The sequence below is a fragment of the Pholcus phalangioides genome, unplaced genomic scaffold (assembly GCF_987345545.1).
Source record: "Pholcus phalangioides strain wild (caught in Gottingen) unplaced genomic scaffold, Ppha-v1.0 ptg000019l_1, whole genome shotgun sequence".
In the NCBI taxonomy this organism is placed as follows: Eukaryota; Metazoa; Arthropoda; class Arachnida; order Araneae; family Pholcidae; genus Pholcus; species Pholcus phalangioides.
Window position 1 is genome coordinate 7,559,052 of NW_028301612.1, and position 27,309 is coordinate 7,586,360.

Genomic DNA, 27,309 nt, shown 5'->3' on the forward strand with positions numbered 1-27,309 from the left:
AAATACCCATCATTAGAAGAAGAGCACCTATCTCAAGGGTGCTCAACCTTCGGAATGTGCGGGTCACATTATTCGTTAGAAAACGTGTGGCGGAATACTTAAACGATGTGGAATTGATCAGTGGGTCACTTGAAAGATCTGAAAATATGCCACGAAAAACGTAAGCGCTATGAAACTGTGCGGTGGATCACTCAAGAAGTCTGGAAATATAACGCGGGTTATAGTGATATATAAATATAACCCTTGAGTGATATAAAAGCATATCAGAAGGGAGTTTTTTTTTTTTCAAGCCGAGCACAACTCAGGTCTATCGCTATGGGCAATTTACTACCTAGGGAATTGTGCCGGAATTGTAAGTGCGTGTACCTAACAGTCTGAGTGCGTATCTAGTGTTGTGTATGATTTTTCAGTGCTGCCATCTATATCTCAGAAGTGGAGTGAGTGATGTGTAGTGACTGAATATTTATACTGTTTGTAGGCCTATTGCTCTCTGTGGCGAGACTTTTTAACGGGGAGATCGGCTCGCATTTGCGCCTTGAAGTTGGGAACCACAGAAAACCAACTTCAGCCGACCACCACTGTGGTGACGGTGGGGCTCGAACCCGGGACCCCGCGATGCGAGTCCGTCACTATGACCACTCGACCACTACAGCGGCTAAGAAGGGAGTTATATGAAAATATACCCCAAGGCAATTTTTACAAAATTAGGTTTGACGTCGGGGCCTACATCAGATGATTCCGAGGTTCACATCTGGTCCGCGGGCCATGGATTGAGTATGTATGTGACGTGACTTATATATTCATATGTTCAAACTATGACCAACATAAATGACGAATTTTTTAAACAAGTATCAATCTCGCGAGTATAGGATGAGAGACATGAGTGCACTCTTAATACTTTAGAGAGCACCACTTTACTCGCGAATCATCATCGGAACGAAATTTTGGACCAGACTCTGCCGCAGGAATATCTAAATTTTAGGTTATTATAACGTCCTCTGTTGTATGGCTTTAAGGGGGAGGGGAACTGGAAGAAAAGGGGCTGGAAAAAAAGAGAAGACCAGAACGAGACATTCTGTACATTAAGTATTTATCTAATAATTGGATATTAAAGTAACTCTAATATTTGTATATCAAACTGAGGATGAAAAGCCACTATTTTGACAGCAAATTTTTTGCCATTTGTGACCCCCTCCCCCCTTGTAAGCAAAATTTCGTCATCACTGCCCCCTACCTCCTAACGCAGATTGGTGGGATCAGAAACGTACGCGGGAGGGTGGGCATAGGGGGCTCGTGTACCCCCCCCAGACGAAAAAAAAAATATTTTTTTAAAGCAAACTTTTTTTTTAAATTAAAATTTTGAAAGAAAATATCTTTATATGTTATTAACTTATTATAATCGATTTCTGTTAATTTCAATGCAATTTGAAGGATAAGAACTCAAAATTTCTCTTTAAAAAATTCATTGCCACCCACCATTTAAGCCATATATGGTGAACCCTTGACCCGCGGACCAAATGTGAACCTAAAGGTCATCTGATGTGGCTTGTCCCCCCCCCCTCAAACCTTATTTTGTAAAAATTAGCTAAGCGGCACATTTACAAATCACTTAAATGTCCCGTGGCACAATTCCAGAGCATTTGAGTGGCCCGTGGCACATTTTCAGATCACTGATGTAGGCCTCGAAGATCACTTTCACATTCAAAGATCCTAAGTAACCCGCGACACTGTTACAGAACACTCAAACGATCCGTGGCACATTTGGAGATCCCTTGAGTGACATGTGGCACAGTTTTAGAGCACTTAAGCGGCCCCCGGTCGGGTTCTACATATCACTCAAGTTACCCGCGGAACATTCCCAGATTACTTAAGTGATCCGTGGAATAATTACGGATCACTTCAGTGATACGTGGCACAGTTTCAGAGCACTTAAGCGGCCCGGAAACATTTCCAGAGCACTTGAAGGATCCGTGAAACATTGAGAGATCATTAAAGTGGCTCTGTTGGGGGCTTATCAATAGGTATAATGTTAGTTCAGGTGCCCAATAACTATCGAAAGGGGTTTTTTTTTTTCGTTTTTGGCGCACCGAATAAGATGCCATTCAGAATATTTCATAAAGGGTGGTTGATGACGTAAGCATCATTCAAACCCCCCCTCCCCCTTGTCATCAAAAGTCAGCAAATCAGAAACCCCCCCATCGATGCTGACTAAATACTTGAATGACCCCCCTAGCCATTGCATTTCAATTATAATGCGATGAAAAGTTAGTAGAAGTTTAAAATATTTGGATCCTAAATTTTTTAAAGTTAGTTTTTTAATTGCTTTTAATCTCTTAAATTTTTTTGAAATTAGTTTTGGTTCGTTGACATTAATACTTGGCTTTTTACTTTGGAATTTTCACTTTGCTCGAAATATTTACGGTTTCAAACAATTCCTGATTTTTGACATGCAAACCGCAACTGGTTTTCAAACAGAATTGCTTGCAATAAAATGCAAATATTTTCTGGTTCCAATTTAGGCAATCGAAATAAAATCCTTTACATAACTTTCCCGACATAAAATTTTATGTGTTCAGATTAATATAAACCGAAGCAAAATTATTTCGAGATGTTAACCATGTGATCGATCTGATTTAAAATCGAGAAATTTCTTTTGCAAAGAATAAAAGAATCCACATGAATTGATTATGTACACGGAAATGTCTTTCTTCTTTTGAAAATGTCTAAAGGAATTTCACATTCTTTCCATACTTTTTTTTAATCTCATCCGAGGAAGAGAATTGATCTCATATAGCAACATTCAAAGTGTTGGCTCTGGAATTGGCGTGGAGTTTTGGCTGGGAAAAGTGCTCCCGATTTTCTCCACCCTTACTCTCTCGCATTGTCCGGTCCACTCTCATCTAATACTTCTCTGAAGTCCAGAACAAAAAACTCTTAGACACCGTGGGTCCCGGTGGAAGTTTACAGGCAGCGCATAACAAAACTTTTGCCCTTTGAAAAATACAGTGACTGACAAATTCGTAAGGGATTAGTGCTAATATCCTATTAGAGTAGAATCTCCACTATCTGAGAAATGGGGAATTTTCATGATTTTCTCTATTTGGATAATTATGGTGAAATAATGTGTTGATCAACGATTAACTAAGAATTTTTCTGCAAGGGAATCCATCCTTATAAGCAGTTTTTGCAATATGTAGGATACATTTTCCAGAAATTATGAGGAATATATGTGAGTGAAATATAAGTATTCCGATGTATATAGACGTGATGATTTTAATAGCGTAAACATGGATATTTGATGGAAAGTTTCCGAAATAGACACGAAATGTAAATGATCCGATGACTTCAGGAAAAGATGCTAATCCGTCATGGTGATGCGGTGGATTTATTCAAATTATTGACTACGATATATTTGCTGGGAACAACGTCGATAAGTGATAAAAGCTCCCAGGATGAACGCCCTGATTGGCAGGAATTTTGGGAAGAATTGAAACTCAACAGCACCCGAGACGTTAATTTCAGCCAACCAGCTGATATTTTGCTCATCTCGTGTCCGAAATTCCAGGCATTACACCAAGAAGGCTTGTACGCGACTGGTAAGACAAAGAACATCTGGGGCGCGATGGATTCTTCTGTCGACGTTCTTCCGAACGAGAACGCTACGATGACAACAGAAGCGTGTCTTGAGCACGCACCACAACTCACACCGTCGACGGTGACTCGGGTCGTGGTGCTGTCGATCATAGCAACAATCTCGTACACCGGGAACCTTGCTGTTCTGGCTTCCATCAGGAACTCGAACACGCAAAGGAGGTCAACCGTTTACTTCTTGATAGGTCATCTGGCGTTCTCGGACCTGTTCGTGACAACTTTCTGTGTCGTGGCCGAAGCGGCATGGACTTACACTGTGCAGTGGCTGGCAGGGACCGCCATGTGCAAGATTATCAAGTTCATGCAGATGTTTTCGTTGTACCTTTCGACTTTTCTTCTGGTTGTTATTGGATATGACAGATTCATGGCTATAAAGTATCCGATGAGTCGAGCAAACGCAAAGAGAAGAGTTATTAAACTCATCTTTGCAGCCTGGGCATTGAGTGCTTTCTTCAGCCTGCCGCAGGTAAGTCAGAATTTCTGTTTCAGCTTTCTCGTATTACTAAGATTCTAAAGTAATATTGCTCTTTTTTACTCATGACCCTATCTCACGAAAAATCATGATCGAGTTGCATAACTTTCTCTGAGATTATACTAAAAGAAAAAGTCGGATCTGAGTATCACGTCAGAACCACTTACAGTGTCAGTTTTCAAACAGATTCTTACCAGCATAAATAGAAGATTCCTACCAGCGTAACTGGAAGATTGTGCTTATTTTTCCCTCTGTGCTTCAGTCATCCCGTTTCTATTCGCGCCCCAGGGGTGACGTTATAGCGAGGCGCTACAGTATAGCAGCATTCACATATCCCGCTAAAATTTTCTAGAGAAATGTGACTATATTTTTGCCTCTGAGGGGTATGTACGGGTAAGTGCAAGTTATTGCATAGGAACATTGATATACCCCTCTAACAGTTTCTAGCGAGGTGTGACTGTATAGGAGCATTGATATATCGCGCTAAAATTTTCAAGCGAGTTGTAACTGTATGGAAGCATTGGTATACATCCCGCAAGTGTTCGCCAATATGCATCTAGATGCATGATTCACGCATCAAAATTCAATTTTACCCCTCCAAATTTTGCTGAGGAGTGAAAATGCTCCTTTAAAAAAATTGATGTTTTTTTAAAATATATCTGTTTCTCTTTAATTAAAAATTTCTCCTCTTTTTTACAAAACAATTATCCCTTAAAATTTTGGAAAGGAGTTGAGAATTACTCTTCAAAATTATTTTTTCAGACAACACTGCATCCCGCTAACATTTTCTAGCGAGGACTGAAAGTATAGAAGCATTGTGATAAATTATCCGCTAACGTTTCCTAACAAGGTATGACAGTATAGAAACATTGATATATATATCTCACTAACATTTTCTTGCGAACTGTGACTGTATAGCAGCACTGGTACCAGTGGATCCCGAATCCTTCTAATTACGTTTACAAAAAAAAAAAAACTGTCGTGAAAAACGTTGTAAGCGACAAAACGCTTTAAACGGGAAATCTATCTGAGATATATGAGGAGAGTTGGGTTTGCGAAAAGAAGTCGTACTAAGCGGGGAAACGTCCCAAGTGGGAAAGATATGAGAGGGATCCACTGCGTGTATCCCGCAACATTTTAAAGCGAGAAGTGACTGTATAGGAGTATATATACAGCGGATCTCGCTTATAAACGTTTATCAAAGAAAACTTTCAAGGAAAAAACATTGTAAGCGGGGAAAACGCTTTAAATGAGAAATCTATATGAGTATTAAAATAAAAACTGGGACCACGGAAGGAAGTATTGCTAAGTGGGAACGTTATGAGCGGGATCCACTGTATCCCACCAACAGGTTCTAGCGAGGTCGTACCGTATAGGAGCACTAATATATACCTGCATAGGCAGATACGCGGAGGGAGGGAAAGGAACTATTCTCCCCCACTACCGTTCAAGAAGTGTGTATCCGTTTGTCTATCCCGCTAACATTTTCTAGCAAGGTCTGCCTATATAGGCTCACTCATATATCCTGCTAACATTTTCTAGATCGTTGATCGTTTTTGTCGCACCACGGTCATTTTCTGCACACGAGGGCTAATTAGACCGTGACCTACAATTTATTGCCGATTCCGAACGGCAGGCTCATTTTTTATACTCATCGAGAGGTTGGTGCGCTAACCCTCGATGGGGGACTCACTGCGGTAGCAATTTTTTCTGCGGTCATGTCGCCGTTACTGTTGTACCCCTGTGCCAGGAAAGTTTTCCGACAAGGATGAACCGGGTATCGAACTCGCGACACCTCTAAACATCCTTTGGCATAAAATACTTTAGGCGAGTATCTTATCGACCTGGGCTACAGCGCCCAACATTTTCTAGCAAGGTCTGCCTATATAGGAGCACTCATATATCCCGCTAACATTTTCTAGCAAGGTCTGCCTATATAAGATCACTCGTATATCCCGCTAACATTTTATTTGCAGATAATTATGATTTCAGGACAAATATGCCTAATGAAAATTCAACGGAGACGGGTCCCGTGTAAAAGTATGGCACTAGTTTTGAATTCAACATCTTTTACGCCATTAAAAAGACAACGAACTGATGGATGACTTCACTCCATTGTGGCCCGTGGGCAACAATAAAAATTCCATTTGTGGCCCGTATTCTATAAAAAGTTGAGCACCCCTAGCTTTTGGATATAATAAGTATTTTTTTTTCAAGAAGCTTTTATGATGTTTACTCAAAAAAATACAGTTCAAACGATAAACAAATTCGAAAAAGAAAATTGAAAATATAGAGCAAGCACTAAATTCAATTTTCCATTGCCCCGATAATCCAATAAGTCAACAACAAACACTGAATGCCCTGAAGGTGTGCTGCCTGAAATTCTACTGCAGTACTTGTTCGTAAAATACGAATATTGAGAAAGTTTAGAATGTTTTTAGTACGGCTTTGCGAAGTGAAATGTGGTGCCTTGTATGCGTAATCGATTCATGTTGTGCTTCTATAGGAGAAATCAGAAATTTCTATTTGGGATGTCTCGGATGTATATTATGTAGCAGGGGTATTCTGTATACCTATGGGTTACGGGTTACGAATCAAATCAAAGGCCGAACACAGTAAAGCGACCACGAGCTACGGGAGTGCATAATAGAGACTAGCGGTATTGCGTTGTTCTAAATCGCATATACTCTCGAGAGGAAGAGGAAAGAGGCACTCAAAGATGTTCGGGATTCGAACAATCCGGTTTGTTTTCACCTCGCTATCTGCTGATTGGTCCGTTTCTCCTCTTTTTTTCTCTCTCCCTCTTCGTCGTCATCATCATCACCACCACCACACCCTTTTACATTTCAGAAACCCCTCTCTGGCCATTTTATCAATCCTCTTCCTCTTTTACTACGCGTGGACGGCTCTTCCTCCAACCCCCTTTGCGGTTTTTTCTTCCTAGTCGTAATTCTCGTACAGTTTACCTCTTCGCTCCGTTACAACCGCAGCCTAAAATGGATCGTGCAAATAAATTTAGCATCCGGTTATATATATATGTAACTGCCAAAACCCGAAATGCGGCCAATTCGTGACAGGCCGGCCGGCCACTTCGCGAATTGGTCAAAGTCGAAATTGTAGAAATGATTCGGACTTTGGTCAGCCATTTCGCGAAGTGGCCGGGATCCCTGGCCAAAGGTCGATGTGTTGATTAAGACGGCCCAGTAGGAGCCAATTGTTTTTTCTTTAATCGCCAACCTGTATACACGTGTAATACGTGTCTATGCATAGCATCTGTATTGGATTAGCTCCATCTGACAAGAGAAAAAATATAAAATAATTATATAAACATTTTTTCCCAAATTTTTTTTTGTTGCGGGGGGGGGGGTGATTGCCGTATCGTGACTGCGGTTTGTTGGGTTGCCATAACTAACGTGGACATATATATTACAAAAAAATACGCCAACTTCATAATGATCCTGCATCATGCCTTCTGTTATCGGACTTTTGCAAGATATTCGCGAATTGGCTGGCCAATGTCCCTGCACAAGTTTTGAGAGTGAAAATACAGTGTGTAACAAAAAAAATATCTAGGTTTTCATATTGTCGCCCAATATCTAAGTTCCTAAGTGCAATATTCGCTGAGATAATATAATTCAAAAATCGGAGAAAAGTTATGTGAAAGAACATGAAAAACGAACGTACAACGCGCACTCCTTACCCTCATTTTTATGCTGCGCTTTTCCAACTTTTCTCCGATTTTGAATTCGAATATCTCAGCGAATATTCACTCGGAAACATTGAAATTTTTCAGTTAGTCTCCGGAGATGCACGGCAAACACTTTCTAATTGAAAGTTAGAGGACAAGGGGACTATATGAAAATATAGATTTTTATTTTGTTACACACTGTATTTTCACTGGTAATATTCGAACGCCTTTTTAGCATATTTCAAATCGAAACTATACCTTTACGGCGGACGGTTGATGAGATAAAGGCCGAATTAGCACTTAGAGGACACCCTGTATAGTGAATGAGAAGGGAAACAATTTTTCCGCAAAAATATTCCATTATGGAACACATTTCCGAGGGAAAGGGAAAACATTTTCCTGTTCCAGATTGTGTGTCTGACTCCAGAGTCGTTGCCGTATTTCCTCGAATTAATATCCATCTCTGACAACTTCCTGGATATTTATGGAGTGTTTATCGTATAAAAGGAAGTTCACAGTCCCAAAAAATATTCAATCAAAAATATTGTACTTGTCGTTATAATGTTGAGTTGTTATTTTGAAATTAATTTCGAAAGAAAAATATTTAGTCAATGATTTTGTAAAATATGAAAATTTTCCCACTTTTCTTAAAAATGGGATTATATATTGAGTGTTTTAAAATCTCGTGGAAGGCTCGCGGAGGTTTCTTTCGTCAGTGAGCTTATCGTTTTCAGCGTGTATATGTCTATATATATAGTGTTATTTTGAACTAATCTCTTTGAGCGTACCGCATCATTTAAGCTTTTGATATCTTTTAGCCCCGAGACTCAAAATTAACAACACGATGAAATGCGCTACCCACGGGTTTTTTGGAATTTTTAAGTGAGTTCATATGAATAAAATATACGCAATTTCACATATAAGTCTTTTCACGTTTTATGTATAACTTTTTTTACGTATGCAAAATACGCATTTACTGAATAGATGTGATAAATGTGAAATTTACCAATTTTTGATGAATAAATGTGAAAATTTGATTTTCATCACTTTTCTGCGGAATGATATTTCGCCCATTTTGAGAGCAAATACTGGCGGGACTGGACGTCTGGACGCGAGACACTTGTACGCGTACCGTTTAAACGACAGACAATCGAACGGATCATTAATCGTTATATTTACGTCTTATTGATTTAATGCGTTTATTCTTTAATAATAAATTTTTTTAGAATAATAAAATATACGGGTGCGGTAACCCAGATCGATAAAGTATCAAAGGATGTTTAGATGTGTCGCGAGTTCGATACCCGGTTCGTCCTTGTTAGAAAACTTTCCTGACACAGAGGTAGGACAGAAAAGGTGACATGACCGCAGAAAAAATTGCTGCCGCAAGGAGTCCCCATCGCGGTGTTAGCGCACCAACCCCTCGAGTATAAAAAACAAGCCTGTCGTTCGGAATCGGGAATAAATTGTAGGTCCCGGTCTAATTAGCCCTCGTGTGCAGAAAATGACCGTGGTGAGACAAAAATGATCAAAATAAATATACCTGTAATTAATTACGTCTTGTTAATCTAATGTTTTTACTCTGAATATATGCATAGTAAAATGAACAGGAAATAATGAAATTATGATTAGAATAAAATATTTCATATCACACATGATCAGTACTACTCATAACATTTACATATCAACAAGAAGTGCATATCGCGTGTGTGTTTGTGATCAATATTACATATATCATAATGTAACATCATTATGTAACAGAATACTTTTCGGCAAAAATTCATTTTTGTTGCGTTTCGATAGTACTACTTCAGCCATGTGGAAATAAACAATGAAAACACGTGTTACAAAATGGCCGATGCTTGCAATGAAATGAAGGGCACATGGCATCTTGATTGCTGATTCCGGTGAAGGCGATCGAAATCAAATTTTAATCTATGGCCAAAAAGTATCCAGAACATCACCGATTATTGTGATATATAATATTGATCATGTGATACCACACATTTTATTTTACTCGCAATTATATATTATTCTATATATATATTATATATATATATATTATATATTATTCTATATATATATTATATATATATTATATATTATTCTATATTCATATATTTAGAGTAAACATTAAATGAATGAGACGTTGTTAACGATTGTAATGATCTGGTCGATTGTCGGACTTGCAAACATCCGTCGTCAAAGCGCGGCACGCGTCCAATCATCCTGTACGCAAATATTGGTGGGTAATAATTATTCTTAGCACTTGTGTTCTAAAACTTTCAATTAAGTACAGTACTTTAATACTTGACCTCTCGTATAATTAAACTATTAAAAAAAATGCGCCGTTAGTTTAGATCAGAGGTCTTCAACCCTTTCCTAAGTCGCAAGCACTGCCAGTATCCATCAGGGAAAGAAGAGCACCCGTATGGCAAGTTTAAGATATGGATGCATGAAATCGGGATGATTTCAACCCTTGAATGCAATTTGCACAGGGTGTTTAAGCTAGCACAACGGTGCTCCCTGAAGCACCCAGAGTGCTCGATGTTCGTGTCCGATTTCGTGCTCGCGAAATCTTATGTAAAGAATATCACCTAAGATGCGCGCGCATACGTCCTAATCAGGGCCGCAACTAGATGCTTGGTCAGCCGAGGCAAGCACGCATTTTAGCGCCCCCTCATAATGTCGAAGGAGAGGTTAAAGAGCGAAAAATTTGCGCCTCCTGTAGTCCGGCGCCCGGGGCACCAGATCCGCCTGCACCCTCCTAGTTGCGGCCCTGGTCCTAATGCAGTGAGGTTCCCAACTTTTCAAGCACGATGCGATGCTTACGTAGCCCTAGAAATATACAGGAGGCATTTGCAATCCTTACGTTGGAGGGTTGTGGTGGTCAGCTGAAGTTGGTTTTCTGTGGTTCCCAACTTCAAGGCGCAAATGCGAGCGGATCTCCCCGTTAAAAAGTCTCGCCACAGAGAGCAACAGTCCTACAACGATAAATCATTCAATCATAACACTTCACTCATAGTTAGAAAAACTGGTGGCAGATGACAGCACTACACATAACAAGCATTACAGAGAAAACAAAAAACTTCACGTCAGGTTTCACTACACGTACACGCACATTCCCGAATGTACCGATTCGTTGGGGGTTCCGCGGGGGGGGGGGGGTTGCATGTGTGGTGTAGCAGTAGTAGGTAGGGCCTGGCCTCCAAAAAATGGCTCGGGGATCCATGATGTTCTTAAGTCAGCCACCTCGTTGGGCAATTTGCCTGTTGTGGCGTTGTATTTGTATTTGTGTGCGTATTCTTAGAAATACAGAGAGGAGTCTTTCTCTCTCTCTTCTCTCACTACTTCAACGCTCTCTCGCATGTTGAGGTCGAAATTATAAATAACATAGTTACACATTGGAACTCCTGCTGTCATCTATATAGGCAATATAAAAAGTACTAAAGTATTAGCATGAATAAAAAATCCTGCGGAGCTGAATTACAAGTTTAATTTCGGTGGTACAAAGGATCATTTTCATTTTACATATAATAGTGCACTAATTATCTTTTATTTTACCTACACAGCCTTGTCGTTTCTCTGCGAACTGAATTCCGATATCTGTACAGTATGAAAAAAAATATGATTCTACCTTGTGTCCAATATAGGGAATATTTTTGTGTGCAGCAAAAACTCTACGTACACTATACACGGAAGTCTCATTTTACTAGCATTCTCACACTGTAAATATCCATATTTCGCTAACTTATTCATCGTTGAAAATTGGTGCTTTTCGCAGTTATTTTTGCCAACAAACGGGTAAAAATAAAATTTCATAAGTCAAAATATTCGTTTTTAGACAATGATATATACGTAGTACAAAATTTTATATTTTGAGAAATGGTAAACCTTCTGTCACTTATCAAATAAAAACCCAACTATTATGATTTTTCGATTGGAATTTGCGACCAGTTTTTTTGAATAATGTGCCACATGAAAAAAAAACACAATATGATATTAATAAATATTTTTTCAGCAATAATATAAATTGAATTATCAAGTTTTCGATGTAAATTTTTAACAGCTAATGTTTGTGCGTAGTGAAATAACACTAGTAACACTCGCAAAAAGCGATCTTCATTCGCCTCTTGTGATTGAAAGTTAAGACGCATTTCAAGGGTAACTAGTTTGATTCCGATCACAGAAAGCCAACTAGGGTCAAACTTTGCGAGTGTTTTACTAGCGTTATATTTTACTATTTCATTCTCACATAAATTTTGGGGCCGTTTTCGACACTTCTTTCTCTCTCTCTGTATTAAACATGACGTTTCCCCCGAATTTCAAAGAATCTCATTCTTATTTCTAATTCTTATTGTAATTGAGGAATAAGATTATATGGCCAATAAATAAATTTATTTCATAGTAACTTTACTTCCCTTTGACACTTTCTCTGACTATAACTAGCTACTTTACTTCTTCTTCACAATTTTTTCTGCTGTAATAAGAAACTATACTTCTGCTTGACAATTTTTTGGCTATCATTAGCAACTTTACTTCCCCTTGCCAATTTATTTTGTTATAATTAGTGACTTAACTTTCCCTTGACTATTATTTTGGTTAATTAAAATCTTTAACCCCCCCCCCCCCCATCCATCTTGACAATTTTTTTTGGTTATGATTGACGATGGACCGTATGGATACCGATTTCCCGCATTTTTCATGAAGGAAGCTTGATCACCCTTTTATTGCTGATACTTTTTTTACCGGGACATTTTTCGCGGGTAGGATGGAACCCCTTGACTGGCTTCATTTCGTCCGCGGGCCGAAGGCTGGGCATATAGACGTTGACATACATAAGAACTTATACTGCTGTTATTATTCAAAAAAAAAGATGAAACTTCTCTCTCTCTCTTGCATCCTTTGATATGAATATGATCAGCTTCTTTGTGCCTGGACGGAGCCGTAATTGCGTTTTTCATTGCAAGTCATATAACGAATATATAGATGAAAACATTGTTATTTTGTATCGCCATGTTTCCATGGAATTTATTTCATTCAGAAATCATGAAGCGTAGCAGACAGAAAAAATTATACTCTATATTTCTATAGATAACAATACACACACACAGTTTCATATTATATATTTATCATGCAGTATAGCCAACTGCTAAACACTTATAAAGCTTGAAACCTCTTTCCATATTCCATGGAAACACGAAAAGTATGTCGAACATGGTTTTGAAATTAGGATGGTTATATCACGTAAATAAATTCCTCATACAACGAAGCTAATATAAGTGTTTTCCTGAAACTTTTAGGAATATATTTAAATATATTTTCAAGTTGAAACACTTTAAAATAGCTTTTATCATAACCGATGTGTTTTGGAAACGATATCTTAACATTATACATATTTTATATATTCTTAACTTTCTTAACCCATTTAATGACACATTTTTTATAGAAGGGGAGAAAAACCATTGTCTGATGGTCCATTAGTTACGAAATGACGTCGAAGATTCTCATTTCACAACATTTTTTCTCCCCCCCTACATTGAAACAGATTCTTCTGGTAAAAAAATATAAAAGCAAGAGCAATATAACCGGAGATTTCTCGTAGATATGAGCAGCGTTGCTAAACGAGAAAACTTTACACTGTGAGAGATGACAATATATATATATATATACAAAGAAACAACAGCAACCTTTAAGAGAAAAACAAGGGATTAATAGGATTTAAAACAAAGGAAAAGCCCAAAACAAAAATTTATGAATTTTGTGTTTTTTGTAAGGCAAAAAAAATGTGAAAGATATATACACAGTGTGTGTGTGTGATGAAATCTACGATCGATTCTTTTAAGATAGAGTGTTTTTTAGGGTTAAGACAATAAAGTTGTGACTAGAAATAACTTCTGGATAGAGGAGTAAATCAAAAGAAAAGTCGCATCGCATGACATTGTTTCTGGTCGATTATAAACAGTTTTTACGGAGAAAAATGTATTCTTTGTTAATTCCCTATTGAGAAACATAAACCATAAATATAATCCCAACAGCACCGAAAACATGAAAGGATAAAATCTCGGCAATAAAAGATATCGAGCTATAACACCCCCCTACTCTACTGAAATACAGACAAGCTGAAATTCCAACACGACCGAAATCCTATACTGTCGGTATAACCATGAGACAAAGTCTCGACATTACCGAGATACCAACAAGATGAAATCCTGACACTCCCGACATACTGACAAATCGAAATCTTTATACTCTATCGGTATTCCCAAAAGGTAAAATCCTTATCTACCGAAATACTAAGAAGTCGGAATTCCGACAACCTGAAATTCCTGAGACTGCCGAAATCTTCAGAAACTGAAATCACTAACACTACTGAAATCCTTAAAACCCAAAATCCCTACACCACCGAAATCCCAAAAAACCTGAAATCTTGACACACACACACACTGCCGAATTATAATCTCGATAATAACGATGTATATAACGGGCATTCGATCGGGTCCAACATGGCAAACTCTTGAAGCGTTTACACGAGATTGGAATAGGGGGCAACTTGCTGAATTGGATAGAATCGTGGTTAAGAGATAGGTCGCAACGAGTTATGGTGAACGGGGAATTCTCTGGTTGGACAGACGTCACAAGTGGAGTTCCTCAGGGAAGTGTCCTTGGCCCCATACTTTTTTCACTTTTTATCGACAAACTCGATCAGGGTATCGATGGGATTACTAGCAAATTCGCAGATGATGTGAAGCTAATGGGGGTAATCGGGAATGAAAGCGATAGGGAGTTGCTCCAGACCAACTTAAACAAGATTGCAGCATGGGCAAATGAATGGAGCATGACGTTTAGCGTAGATAAGTGCATGGTCGCTCATTTTGGTTCGAACAACCCACGGTTCTCTTACGAGTTGAATGGTGTCACTATCCTGGATGCAACTAGAGTCACCGATTTGGGAATTCTCATTGACGAGCGACTTAAGTTTTCTGAACATTGTTCAGCGGTTGTCAAAAAATCGAATAGAATGCTTGGTCTCATTTTCAAAAAGGTCTCTTCGCGTTCTCCTAAAGTCATTCTTCCGCTTTTTCGAGGCTTAGTTCGTCCTGGACTGGAGTATGCTGTAAGGTTTTGGAGACCATACCTACAGAGGGACATAGACTTGGTTGAAGGGGTGCAGAGAAGAGCTACGCGTGTCCTTATTGGCACACAGGGCTTGAGTTATGAAGAAAGACTTCATTTTTTGAATATGTTTACATTGGATGAACGCAGGTGTCGAGGAGATATGATCGAAGTTTTCAAAATTTTCAATGGGATGGATAGGATGGACCATGAACTTTTAGTACACCGCCAATCGACTGCTTTTACAAGGGGACACCAGTATCGATTGGTGAGGGACAATGCAAGGTTATGGTGTCGCAGGGAATTTTTCTCCAATAGGGTTGTTAATAAATGGAATAGCTTACCCCCGGAGGTAGTAAATTGTAACACAATTGACACGTTTAAAAAGAAATACGATAAACATGTTGGGGTAAATCGAGAAGCTCCATCCATTCTTAGAATAAGACAACCATAAGTATTCTTTATGGGCATTGTATAATATTTTATCATGTGTATATATTGTTTGTAATTTGTGTTAATTGCATTTTTAATTGGGTTGCTGTATTTTTGAAACATATGACAACCATATTTTTATGGGCATCTTTTTATCAGCCACCTCGTTGGACATTTTGCCTGTTGTGGCGTTGTATTTGTATTTGTATTTGTATTTGATGTATATACAAGTTAATATCCTTACAGTACGTACTACCGTAACACTGACTAGTCGATATTCTAAATTACGACACTACCGGAATTCTGAAAACTCAACCTACGAGCCTATACCTACACTGCTCAAAACAATTAGGGGAGCACATGGTTTTAACAAAATTACGCAAAGATGTATACCGATAAGTAACATAAAATGAATCATCCATAATTTAAAGCCTAGCAGGAAACGGAAGAAGAAAACTTCATATGCAAATCAAAGTTCATGACGTCAAAAACCAGAAAAAGGAGATAAGGGCAGAAATCGGGATGTTGCAGAAACGTCTGTTTTACTGCCGTAACTGTGAAATTCGATTGCGCAGTATTTTTTTTTTGAGACAAGGTGACTTGAGGATGTCTCAACAACGTGATTTACCGGAATCCATGGCATGGCGTGTTATAGACAGACTGGAATCCGGGCAAACACAACGTAGTGTCGCGGACGCTGTTGGAGTCGCCAGAAGTGTTGTTGCAAGGCTGTGGAATCGATTCCAAGAAACAGGAAATGTTAGACGTCCACCAGGGCAAGGTCGGCCACGCACCACTACAGCAACTGATGACCGGTATATACGGTTAACAGCCCGTCGAAACAGAACAGAGAATGCTATGCAGCTGCAAAGACGGTTGCTCTTGGCAACAGGACGAAGGGTGTCCAGCCAAACAGTACGTAATCGGCTTCATGAGGGAGGGCTCTATGCACGTAGGCCAATGGTCTGCATTCCGTTGACCCCACGCCACCGTGCGGCCCGAAGAAGATGGGCTGCTGAACATCGAGATTGGGAGCAACATGATTGGAGCCAAGTGCTGTTTACAGACGAGTCCCGATTCAGTCTGGAGTGTGACACCCGACGTGTTCTGGTATGGAGGGACAGGGGCACTCGAAATAACCCCGCATTCGTTCGTGAAAGGTCACAATACAGACGAGCTGGTTGGATGGTATGGGGTGGAATCAGCATAGGCGGACGTACGGACCTGCATATCATTCGGAATGGCGATTTGACGGCCCGAAGGTATGCAGACGAGATACTGCGACCTCATGTCATCCCTTACGCTGGAGCCATTGGAGATTCCTTTGTTTTCCAGGATGATAATGCCCGACCGCATAGAGCTCGTCTGGTGGAGAACATGCTTGAAGCTGAAACAATACCGCGTATGGAATGGCCAGCGTGCTCTCCTGACCTGAATCCTGACGACGCATTGCTGCGCGACCAAGGCCGCCTGTTACTGTCCGAGACTTTCAGATTGCACTTCTTGAGGAGTGGAACAGTATTCCCCAAAGTCTGATCGATAACCTCATCGCATCCATGGCAAACATGTGTGCAGCAGTCTTAGCTGTTCGAGGAGACCACACGCCCTATTAAAACTCATGCATCATGTCTAAACAGTACATTTTTTTATCGTTTACATGTAACCAAAACACCAACTCTGGTTATATCGCTATACGGCAATTCACTAAAAGTATGGGTTAGGTGAGATATGAAGGCGTCATCTATTGGTGGTCGCATCAGACTCGGTAGTTGAAGAACTAGTTTTTAATGTTATTTTCCCGGATCGAATCAGCAAAATCCTGACGATAACCTTCAAAAGGGAAGACGAGCACCACTCGGGTGCCACTACCGAAACACTGGTTTGTTGAAATTCCAACACAACCAGAATCCAAGAAACCATATATAATCTTGACACTACCGATATACCTACAAGTTAATATCTCTAAGCTACCGGAATACCGACAAGCCAAACTTTTAAGCTCTGACACTACCAGAGTTCCGAGTACCCAAAATGCTTGCTTGACCAAAATACTGATAAGTTAAAAGTCCTACACACTACACTACGAAAATACTACTTTACAGTACACCAACTCCGGTCCTATCGCCATACAGTAACTTATTACCGATGGGCTTGGGCGGGAAATGAGAACACCATGGTGGTCGTCTCGGTAGGAAAAGAATTTGTTTTCTAAATCTCTACGACTTAAAAATCAACTCCACCGAAATATCGGCAAGTCAAAATTCCAAACAAACGATACGCCTACAAAAGCTAATAATATCCACACTAATGAAATATCAAGAACCCAAAATCCTTACACACAACCGAAATAATGACAAAAAAAAGCTAAAAAATAACTACAATATCGAAATCTTTCAACAATGGAAAAAAAGAAATTAAAAACCCATTATAATGATAATTTCACTTCAACTATATTAATATTATAACTGCAATGAAATAAAATTCGTGGAAATGAGATATTTGAAAATATAGGGGCTACATTGCTAGGAAATAATCGGAAATAATCGAATTCCTTATAATTAAATTTTAATATATAAATAACTAGTTTTAAATCTGAATGGTGTAGTGCGCTGAAAAACCAATAGTTGTTTTTTTATAAAAGCTTTCTGTTAATTGAAAATAAATTGTTTAATATGCATGTGTATATCATTTCATGAATAAATTTTGTGAATTAAGTAGAACACTTTAATTAACTTTTAATCTTTCTCAGTGCTCGATGTGAGTATTATTTCATCAATAAATATTCATGTATAAAATGGCCTCAGCTACTACTGTATGTATATATTTTAATGAAATAGTTATTAGGAGGTTTTTTTTTGTTTTGCAAAAACACGTATGTATAATTGATGTAGTCATTTATAAATACAATATAAGAAATATACTGATTGTGGAATAATAAAATGGGTGGAAAAAAAACAAAAGATTCGAAATCACACATAAACGAAAAGACCTTAATAAAAATTAAATTTTTAATGAAGACTTGCATTAATTAAATAATATAAGTATGCATTAATCTCACACGCGGAAAAACTCATAACATTTTTCCAAGAGTTCAGGTAATTGGCGTCTGATAGCGCAAAAGATAACAAACTTTATTTTTATTGAGCTGTGTTGCAGAATGTTGTCAAATTTGGTTATAACGACATCGGAGATTCCGCGAAAGTTTGTCGTTATAACAGAGATGTGTTCAGATGCAATCTCAAATAAAGAATGAAAGCGATAACTAAAGCATTAAGATGTTTTATTGGGAATAAGATCGACCACATTTGGTCAAGGAAAAATTTGGTTCTTAAATACAGAACATCACCATTTACCTTCAAAAAAAATAAAATCTTGTGATTGGCCGGTGAAATTTTCAAATATTGCTTTTAAATAATCCTTGGCGAGAAATACAATTACACCGCAAGCCTATATTGAGTAAAAATGTATTTCCCACTCAAAAAATTTATAACAAATATGTGAAAAATGAATATTTCTTTGATTATTCTAGAATAAATCGTTCTTGTTTACAGGTATTTCCTTAAAATGATCGGCTGGCCATGACAAATAGCTCCGAGGGCTGAATTTGGCCACTGGTCATTCGTTTAAAACCCCTGCTCTACATTATGTTCTAATGTCAACCTAGCCCTTTGAACCTTGCATATCATTGCATACCATGGGATATAAAATCATTCCCATAAATTAAGATTAAAAGGCGGAGGGGGGGGCAGATATTAAACCTGTGGAACATCTCTCAGATTAAGGAATCTCACTACCCTTAAAGTAAAAATTTTAAAAATGACTTAAAAAAATATTGAATTCGATTGTAAATAAAATACTACTCAAGGACCGGACACAACCAGCACCTCTCAGAGATAGAAGGCCTCCGCAGTCTGCTTGTGACGTCAGTAAGTCGTCCATTTTCCCTCAGAATTTTCAGGGGAAAAAAATTCCTTGCTCATGCTAGTATCATCATTATGAGGAAAAGAAATGAACGGGCTCAGAATTAGTGATTTCCATGTCCAACATCCAATCACTAGGCGGTATTTGTGAGCCAATCAGGAAGGTTCTACGCCAAAATCAAAAGAAACGAAACCGGATGCTGTGTTTCAAAATGTGGTAAACTTGCTAGGTAGTCTGAATGACGTTTATGGCAAACAGTGCAGAGGCCTTCTATCTCTAGGAGGTGCTGACACACCCCGCTTCCCATCTCAAGGAGATTACGAAGCGTTCCCGAAAGATGGGTGTATCGGGAATTTTATTGAATGAGTATATGTGTGTATGTATATATATATACACTTATATATATATATATATATCTAAAATGTTTATAACAGAATAACAATTCCGATTACAGGAGTATAAATCAACGGAATAATTATGATTAATCGTGGTCTAAGAATCGAAGTTTAAATAGATATTGTAGCAGCATCCTTGGAACGTCTGGACTCGATAACTAAAGTTACGTTGGTGGCGGTCCGTCCACGTTCGTTGGATGTCACAAATTGTAGTCGTGTAGACCGTACAACGACAAATCGGTGCCATGTTTTGCGTCACACGAATAAAATCAGAGTGTGACAGAGCCTGGGTGTCTCTCAGTTCCTATCACTATCACACGAATAAAATGCTGAAAATTTCGTGTCAATCGGTTAATTTGTTCTTTCATAATGAATGAAAGGAAAGAATAATGAATTGCAGTGCAATCGTATACAATAAAAAAAAAAAAAACACATTGAAAACGAGATTTTCTCAGATTGTGCAGTTTTTCAACACGTTAGTGTTGAAATGATAGTGCGCAACACTAAAAAAAAACTACTGCGCTAAAAAATTCTGAAAATTTGCAGAAATGTTTATTCATCAACTGTTAGCAAAATAGATCTCGGATTTAGAACTTGACTAATGGAAAGTATTTTTATTTGAAAATGTTGAATTTAGATTGTTTGAAACTTTAAAAATTCATAAAATTCTAATGGATAGTCAGATATCTAAGTTCGAGGTCTATTTTAACACGTTCATTGTGGGGGGGGGGGGGCTAAATTGCTTGAATCCCTTTTGCTATCTTTTGTAGCTAAGATTGAAACTAGTTTTGTACAGACGTGTTTTTCTGAGAAAAAAAAGTGTTTTTCCTTGTATACACTTTATACTGTAATTCATTGTTGCTTTTTCTTCTATTATGAACGAACAAATTAACAGATTGGCACGAAATTTTTAATACTATAGAATCCGGATTATCTGGGCTAATGAGGCGGTGGGGTGGGCTAAATAGGCCTTAGTTCTATAAATGCTCACTTTCTACCCGCCACCAAAAACCACTCCTATTCATATTTTGTGACCTCTTGGTACAGATCAGTACTTTTATACATAAATACAATGTGCATTAAACATAAATATGCACATAATGTAAATTTTTGTAATGCACTGTATTGTACGTTATGAAAATGTATCACAGAAGATTATTATATTAATATATTAAGCCGGGATTGCACTATAAAAGTTTTACAAAATTTCATTTTATAAAACTTGAAACATTCAACCAATAAGCGTATCGGTTAGATTCGAGTGAATGTAACCGATACGATTATCGGTTGCATTTTTCAAGTATCATAAATGAAATTTTGTAAAACTTTTATAATATAATCCTGGCCTTACAGAAATGTTATTGTATTCTTAGTCCAAGAATATAAATATTGTTAGGAAAATTATGTAAATAGTTATAATCATTTACTATTTATTGCGTCATTTTTCGGCTATAAATAATCATTATCTTATGTAAAAATGAAAATTAACGCATTCCTCTATGAATCTCGCCGAATCGGCAACAAACTTAGTAAAGATTGGTGACAGCTCTCCGATGATATGGTGACGTCATGGCGCAAAAAGACTAGGCTGAAAAGTACGGACGCCGGATAGTCAAGATCCTGCTGTATTTTATTTGGAATGCAAGCCGATCTCCCCATTGAAAAGTTCGCCTCAGAGAGCAACAGTCCTACAACAGTAAAAATCTTCAAAAGTTTCATTTCACTCATAGTTTGAAAAATATGTGGTAGAAGGCAGCACTTGTTATAGTGCTGCCTTCTACTAGCTTCGCGTTAAGTTCACAACATGGACACACACACACACATTTTCCAACATGCACCAATTCGTTAGAAGTTCCGCAAAGGAATATGGACGAGGTACATGTGTGGTGTAGTAGTAGTATTATTTTATTTGCAATTGAATGAAATGTTTTTGAAGTCATTTTTGAACGTTTGCTCCGGCGGTGACCTATCGGTTGGACATTTTTCGGAATATGAACTGGGTCGCCATGTTTTGGTTAACAAGTAAGCCATTTTTAACAATTCGACTTTAGGGTAGTGAGACCCCTTAATGTGAACCTTTATGATACCACATTGTAATATAAAACTTGCCAGTCCTTTAAATTTGAAGCTGAAAAACTCCTTTTCATAGATCAAGTGAATTTCTTCAGTGATCTTCATTTAATATAAGGGAATGGAAAACTAAAATGAGTGAGTGAATGCGGCATTAGTGTAACATTGTTAGTGTAACATTGAGGTTACACTAACGAGATTGAGAAACTTTCATCTGATAAACTGTGAGAAAATCTTTTCTCTTATAAAGCACGAAAATACGGCAGAAAAAACGGAAAGAATAGAAATACATCGCAAAAGAAAAAGAATTGGTTTAATTAAAGCTGAAGCTCACCGATACGTAATTGCAATGATGAAAATTTATTCAGAAAATCGCGCTGCTTATTAAACTTATTAAAAGCAGTCTTACGTGACACAATAATGACGGAATCTGTATCAAACTCGAGAAAATCCATGATGAATCCGTATTAGCATTACGTAAGGTGGTTAAGGGGAGGTTACGTCACAAATTCGAAATGAAATAGTGCAAAGGGGTCATTCAAGTATTAGGTCAGCATTGATAGGGGGGTTCGGGTTTGCTAACTTTTGATGACAAAGGGGAGTGGTTGAATGATGCTTACGCCATCAACCACTCTATATAAAAATATGAAGTATTCTTAATGCCATCTTACTCGGTGCGCCAAAAAACTAGAAAAACCTTTCCCTAGTTTGTGGGCACCTGAACTAACATTCTCTGTATCGATAAGTCGTCTATATAGTATGGGTTTCCAACTGGTGTTCCGAAGAACTCTGGGGTTCCACGTGATCAAACACCACGGAACCCTTAAAAATCCTGGATTCCGGAGAGTTTTTCAAAGAAGAAAACATTCTTCAAGGAAACATTTATTTTCCGGATATTTTTGCTGAGGCGAACTCGGAAGAAAAGTCATCACGTTTCCGCCGGGACTAAACTCGAACCCAGGCCCTCTTGCATACCGGCCATCTATCTCACTCGAAAACATTCTTGTTACTGATACTACAAAGCTGTTCTTTGCTTTGAATTTCAATTAGGTAGTTTCGTTTAAAAAATATCTAGACCACTTTGACGACTAACCTAGAGAATTTGATAGGATGTAAAAGGCCAAAAGAGCGACTTGAATGGAGGCAAAATTTGTATAGCTCACATGACACAAGATAAATCCGCTCCCCGAGGCAATTCCCGCGTTGGTGGGCCCTAAAATTATTTGGTCCTTGTCAATTGCTCGAATTTCCAATTACAAAAATGAGGAAATTGCCAAAGTGACCCCTGCTATTTATAATAGTACCCGATCACATTATCGTGGAGTGTCTCTATGCATATGAGGAGCCCACAGCCGGGCCGTGTTTGGCGAGCCTATGCATTGATAGCCCTGGGGTATTTTAGAAAAGAATCACGCAATATTTGTTCTTCAATTCAGAAACAAACGAAATGAGTGCAGCAGCTCTCAATGCTTGATAATTATATAATAATAATAAATATCCTTCATTGAAAAGGTTTGGTTCTGCTCTGGTTGTGAACAAGTGTTTTTCATTGGTCGTGCAGTGGCGCCATCTCATGTAAACATGTGTAAAGGACATAGCCAAAGATGCACGCTTGCGTCCTCATGTCCAAGTTTTAAAATTTCTCTTAACCTTGCATCAACGTTTTCTCTCATATTCAGTACGTAAATAATAAACAGTATCACTACACACTAGAACCCCTGCTGACTAAAAAATCCTGCTGGGCTGAATAAAAAGTTCTATTTCTGTGGTCACAAGGATGCTTTTTATTTTCTACATAGAGGACACATTCTCTTTAATCTCACCTGCACAGACCTGTTGTTTCTCTGGGCAGCAAAAACTCTGTATGCACAGCAGTATTCTAGTTTTTAGTCATTCTCAGACTCTAATTCTCAGACGTCGAAATTTTGTTTACTTATTCACCAAGAAAAAATTGCGTCTTTCTTGGTAATTTTTTTCCATAACCAACAAACGGACAAAAATTCTATCTGGCCGTAAAATTCCTAGCCTAAAATTCTATCAGCCATAATAGCTTTTATAAAACAACTGCAGTACAGGATGCATTATACTGAGAAACATCAAACAGGGACACCTTCTGCCACCTATCAAATAAAAAGTGCATTATGATTCTTCGATCGGAATTGCGGACTAGTTTTGTCATTTATATGCCACATCAAAAAAAATGTAATATAGTATGATATTTTATATTTTTTAAACAATAATATACAGGGTGGTAACTACCGACCACCCAATAATTACACACGTGATTCCTTGTGAAAAACTAATATAGAAAAGTGTTTTCCGTTTTTCGATCGGACGAATATTAAGTGAGTTATAAGCATTTAAAATTTTGTGACGTGCCATTTTTCTAACGGTCAGTTATATGCCAAACACCGAACCAAAGTGCAACCTTGTTGTTACGTGTAATTGCGTATTAGTTTCATCCACTAAATTCACAAATTTATCACCAGATTTTTAAAGTGTTAGCCAAATGAGATCTTCTTGAATTTTTTTTTCAACCAAATCAATACTTTTTGCCAAAATGTGGTAATTTGTTCTCTTTCACTATCAAGTCAACATTCTTTGGGGGGGGGGGGAGAGGTGCATACAGTGCGTTCTGTTTCCTACGCGATCGTTTTTATACGCTGTCGTTTTAATCAGATTACATATCGATCACTGAAACAGGACTATATTTTTTGAGTTATTTTAAAATCTCATCGAAACACACACACACAGTCTCGTGTAATAAACTTCAAAGAAGAAAGCTTGACGAAGGTGACTTGTGTGAAAACACTAAAATAATAACAACGCTTCGATCAGAAACTTTCAATCAAAGTAGTCATTTTATGAATTGGCATATTCAAAGTAATTAGTGGTTTCTGGGATATTTTCTATTGATTATTCATCGAGTCACATTTTCATACCGACTTCTGCATGTTGCAATGAAGATTTTTGCAGTGCTTGTCATGTCAGGAAAGGAGGCAATTGCCCTGGGATCCCTCTTAACAGAGACGGACTTCAGGATTTTGCCGCCCCGTTGTACATGTGTATTTCGGTACTTAATTTTTTCCGAAAAATCAGGCTTATTCCCCCCCCCTGGTTATCAATTTGAGAATGTTTTATCATTATGTCTTTACTGTCTGTTGCTCCAAATATGGTTTTGAGTAGAGCCTACTGTTTCATACGCACATTCATAACATAAATGAGATGCCGTAAAAATTTCATACTGTAATTGTTAAACTGTAATCGTGACAATTTGTAACTATGATCGATTTCATTCGTTATGTTAATTGTGTTACTCAGTTTTAGTTGTGTTGCAGAATTTCAATCAAAAGCTTTGATGCAACATGTAAATCTTCCAGAACTTCTGAATTGGAACTGGAAAAAAAATCTCACCTTAAAATTGTTGGAGATGTTTTATTCATTTAAGGGATGTCATGACCCCTGAAGTCGAATTTTCAAACATGACTAAAATTTTTTTTTTTTCAAAATAAAACTAAAAATTAATGAATTATAGTGTAAATGTGAACAAGTAAAAACGCTTTGAACGCGATTTCCACAAATTGCATCTCCGTTTAAGATTTGAAAGAAACCTATATATATAGATATATATACTTCACCAAAAATTATAAAATTTTGCAGAAATATTATATTGCATTTTTTAGTAAGATGAATCTCGAACTTTGATGTTTGATCATCCGTTAGAATTTTACGAATTTTAAAGTTTGAAAAAATGCATAAATTTTTTAAAATATGACAAAATATTCAATATTTGTCTCAAAAATACTAGGGTTATCTTCGAAATCCGAGGTTCATTTTACTAAACATGGCGAGTAACACATTTGAGCAAAATTTCAGAATTTTCGGGGTGGTAGTAGCTTTTTATAATCTTATTGATGAACTCAAAACATTTGCAACCTTATAAAATCGTAATATAATTAACACCCACTTAAAAATTTGAAAACTGTGCACACAACAAAAAAAGATGAAAAAGAAACTGGTTCTTACATTCTCGATTGCATAGGGTTATATAATTGTGTAGTTTAAAGAAACGCCAAGTTATACATTTGGTGTACGTTTGGTGAATTTGGCCAGATTTTTAAGTGACGTCATCAATTTTTAAAGCGTTATAACTCATTAATTATGGGTCAGATCAAAAAACGGAAAACACTTTTCCATATTAGTTTTTCACAAGGAATCACGTGCGTAATTATTGGGCGGTTGATACTTACCACCCTGTATATTAAATTATAAAGTTTGCTGGGGAAAACTTTAACAGTTGATATTTAAGAGTAGTAAAGCAACATTAGTAAAACTCGCAAAATGAAGCCTCCGTAGGAATAATAATTGACAAACAATTGACATTTGTGCAACAACCCAATTATGTAATACAAAGCAGACGTAGTAATAACACTTTGAAACGTATACTTGCAAACAGATCAACATTGACTATCAAAAACAAATTAAATGTATACAAAATGGCTATCAGATCCATACTTTTATATGCTGCACCAGTGTGGCTCTACTCGAGCAATCAACACATGGTTAAATTAGAACAATATCAAAACAAAACAATTAGAGCTATGCTGGGAGCCAATTGGTTCATAAGGAATAGAAGTATAAGAAACGATATAGGAATGCCCACCATACATGCCTTTGCTCAAAAGCTGGCTAATAATCTCTTCCAAACTCTTGAAGAGTCAGAATACCAACATCTTAGGGAAATATCCACTTACCCAAAAGATCAGATATCAGCTTTTTCCAGACCCAAAAACTTTCTGGTTATGATAAGACCGGAGGTACCGGGATTGTGAAAAATGTATATAAACTATATATATAATGTAAATAATTAGACCAACACTGCAGCATATCAAATTTTGTAGATAGTATGTATTTAATCAAATAATCATAATTAACTGCATTTAATAACATATAATCGCATTTATTAATATGATATACAGTTGACGCGGTAGATTTAAAAATGAGGGTGGGTAATATATATTATATGATGAATAATTAATGTTAAAAAAACCATTAATTATTACTTAATGACGCCATAACAGGCTGATGAAGTGACCTTCTGTCACTGCCCTGTTTTTTAAGTGCCTTTCTGTTTCTATTTTCCCCTCCTGCCTGCTTAAGATTTCTTTTCCCCCTAGATTGATAACCCGATATGGGTAATATCAAAAACTAAAAGTAGTTTAAAAAATAACAAATATAATATGCAACCATGGCGAAAATCGCACTACTAGTCCAGGATGGCTAAGAAATGACTCATGGGTATGCACTGTTTGCGAATTTGAGTCGGAACCCACAGGCCACTATGACATATTTAGGATTTAGCCTCCGAGTGATCCCAGTTCTTAATTACCATCGCAGGAAGCCAAAGGACGGCCGTACTTTGCAAGAGTTACTAACGTTATTTTACTTAATTCTGCCGGTGAATACGGGCATCAGTCTGTTTTCCGTATCTGCCATATTAACAAGGGAGAGTGACGTCTTCCGTCATATGCGTCGCCATCTTGTCCCTGATGTCATTTGTGAGC

At 37.6% G+C, this 27,309-nt stretch overlaps 1 protein-coding gene across 1 annotated transcript in view; it reads left to right on the forward strand.

The window, feature by feature from the left end:
- Positions 1-2,930: 2,930 nt before the first annotated feature.
- Positions 2,931-27,309, forward strand: part of LOC149071180 (gonadotropin-releasing hormone receptor-like) — a 131,014-nt gene continuing 106,635 nt past the window's right edge. The window contains exon 1 of the mRNA XM_089248240.1: positions 2,931-4,117. Within this exon, the coding sequence (XP_089104366.1) occupies positions 3,356-4,117 (762 nt within the window). The 5' untranslated portion in view covers positions 2,931-3,355. The remainder of the gene's footprint in view (positions 4,118-27,309) is intronic.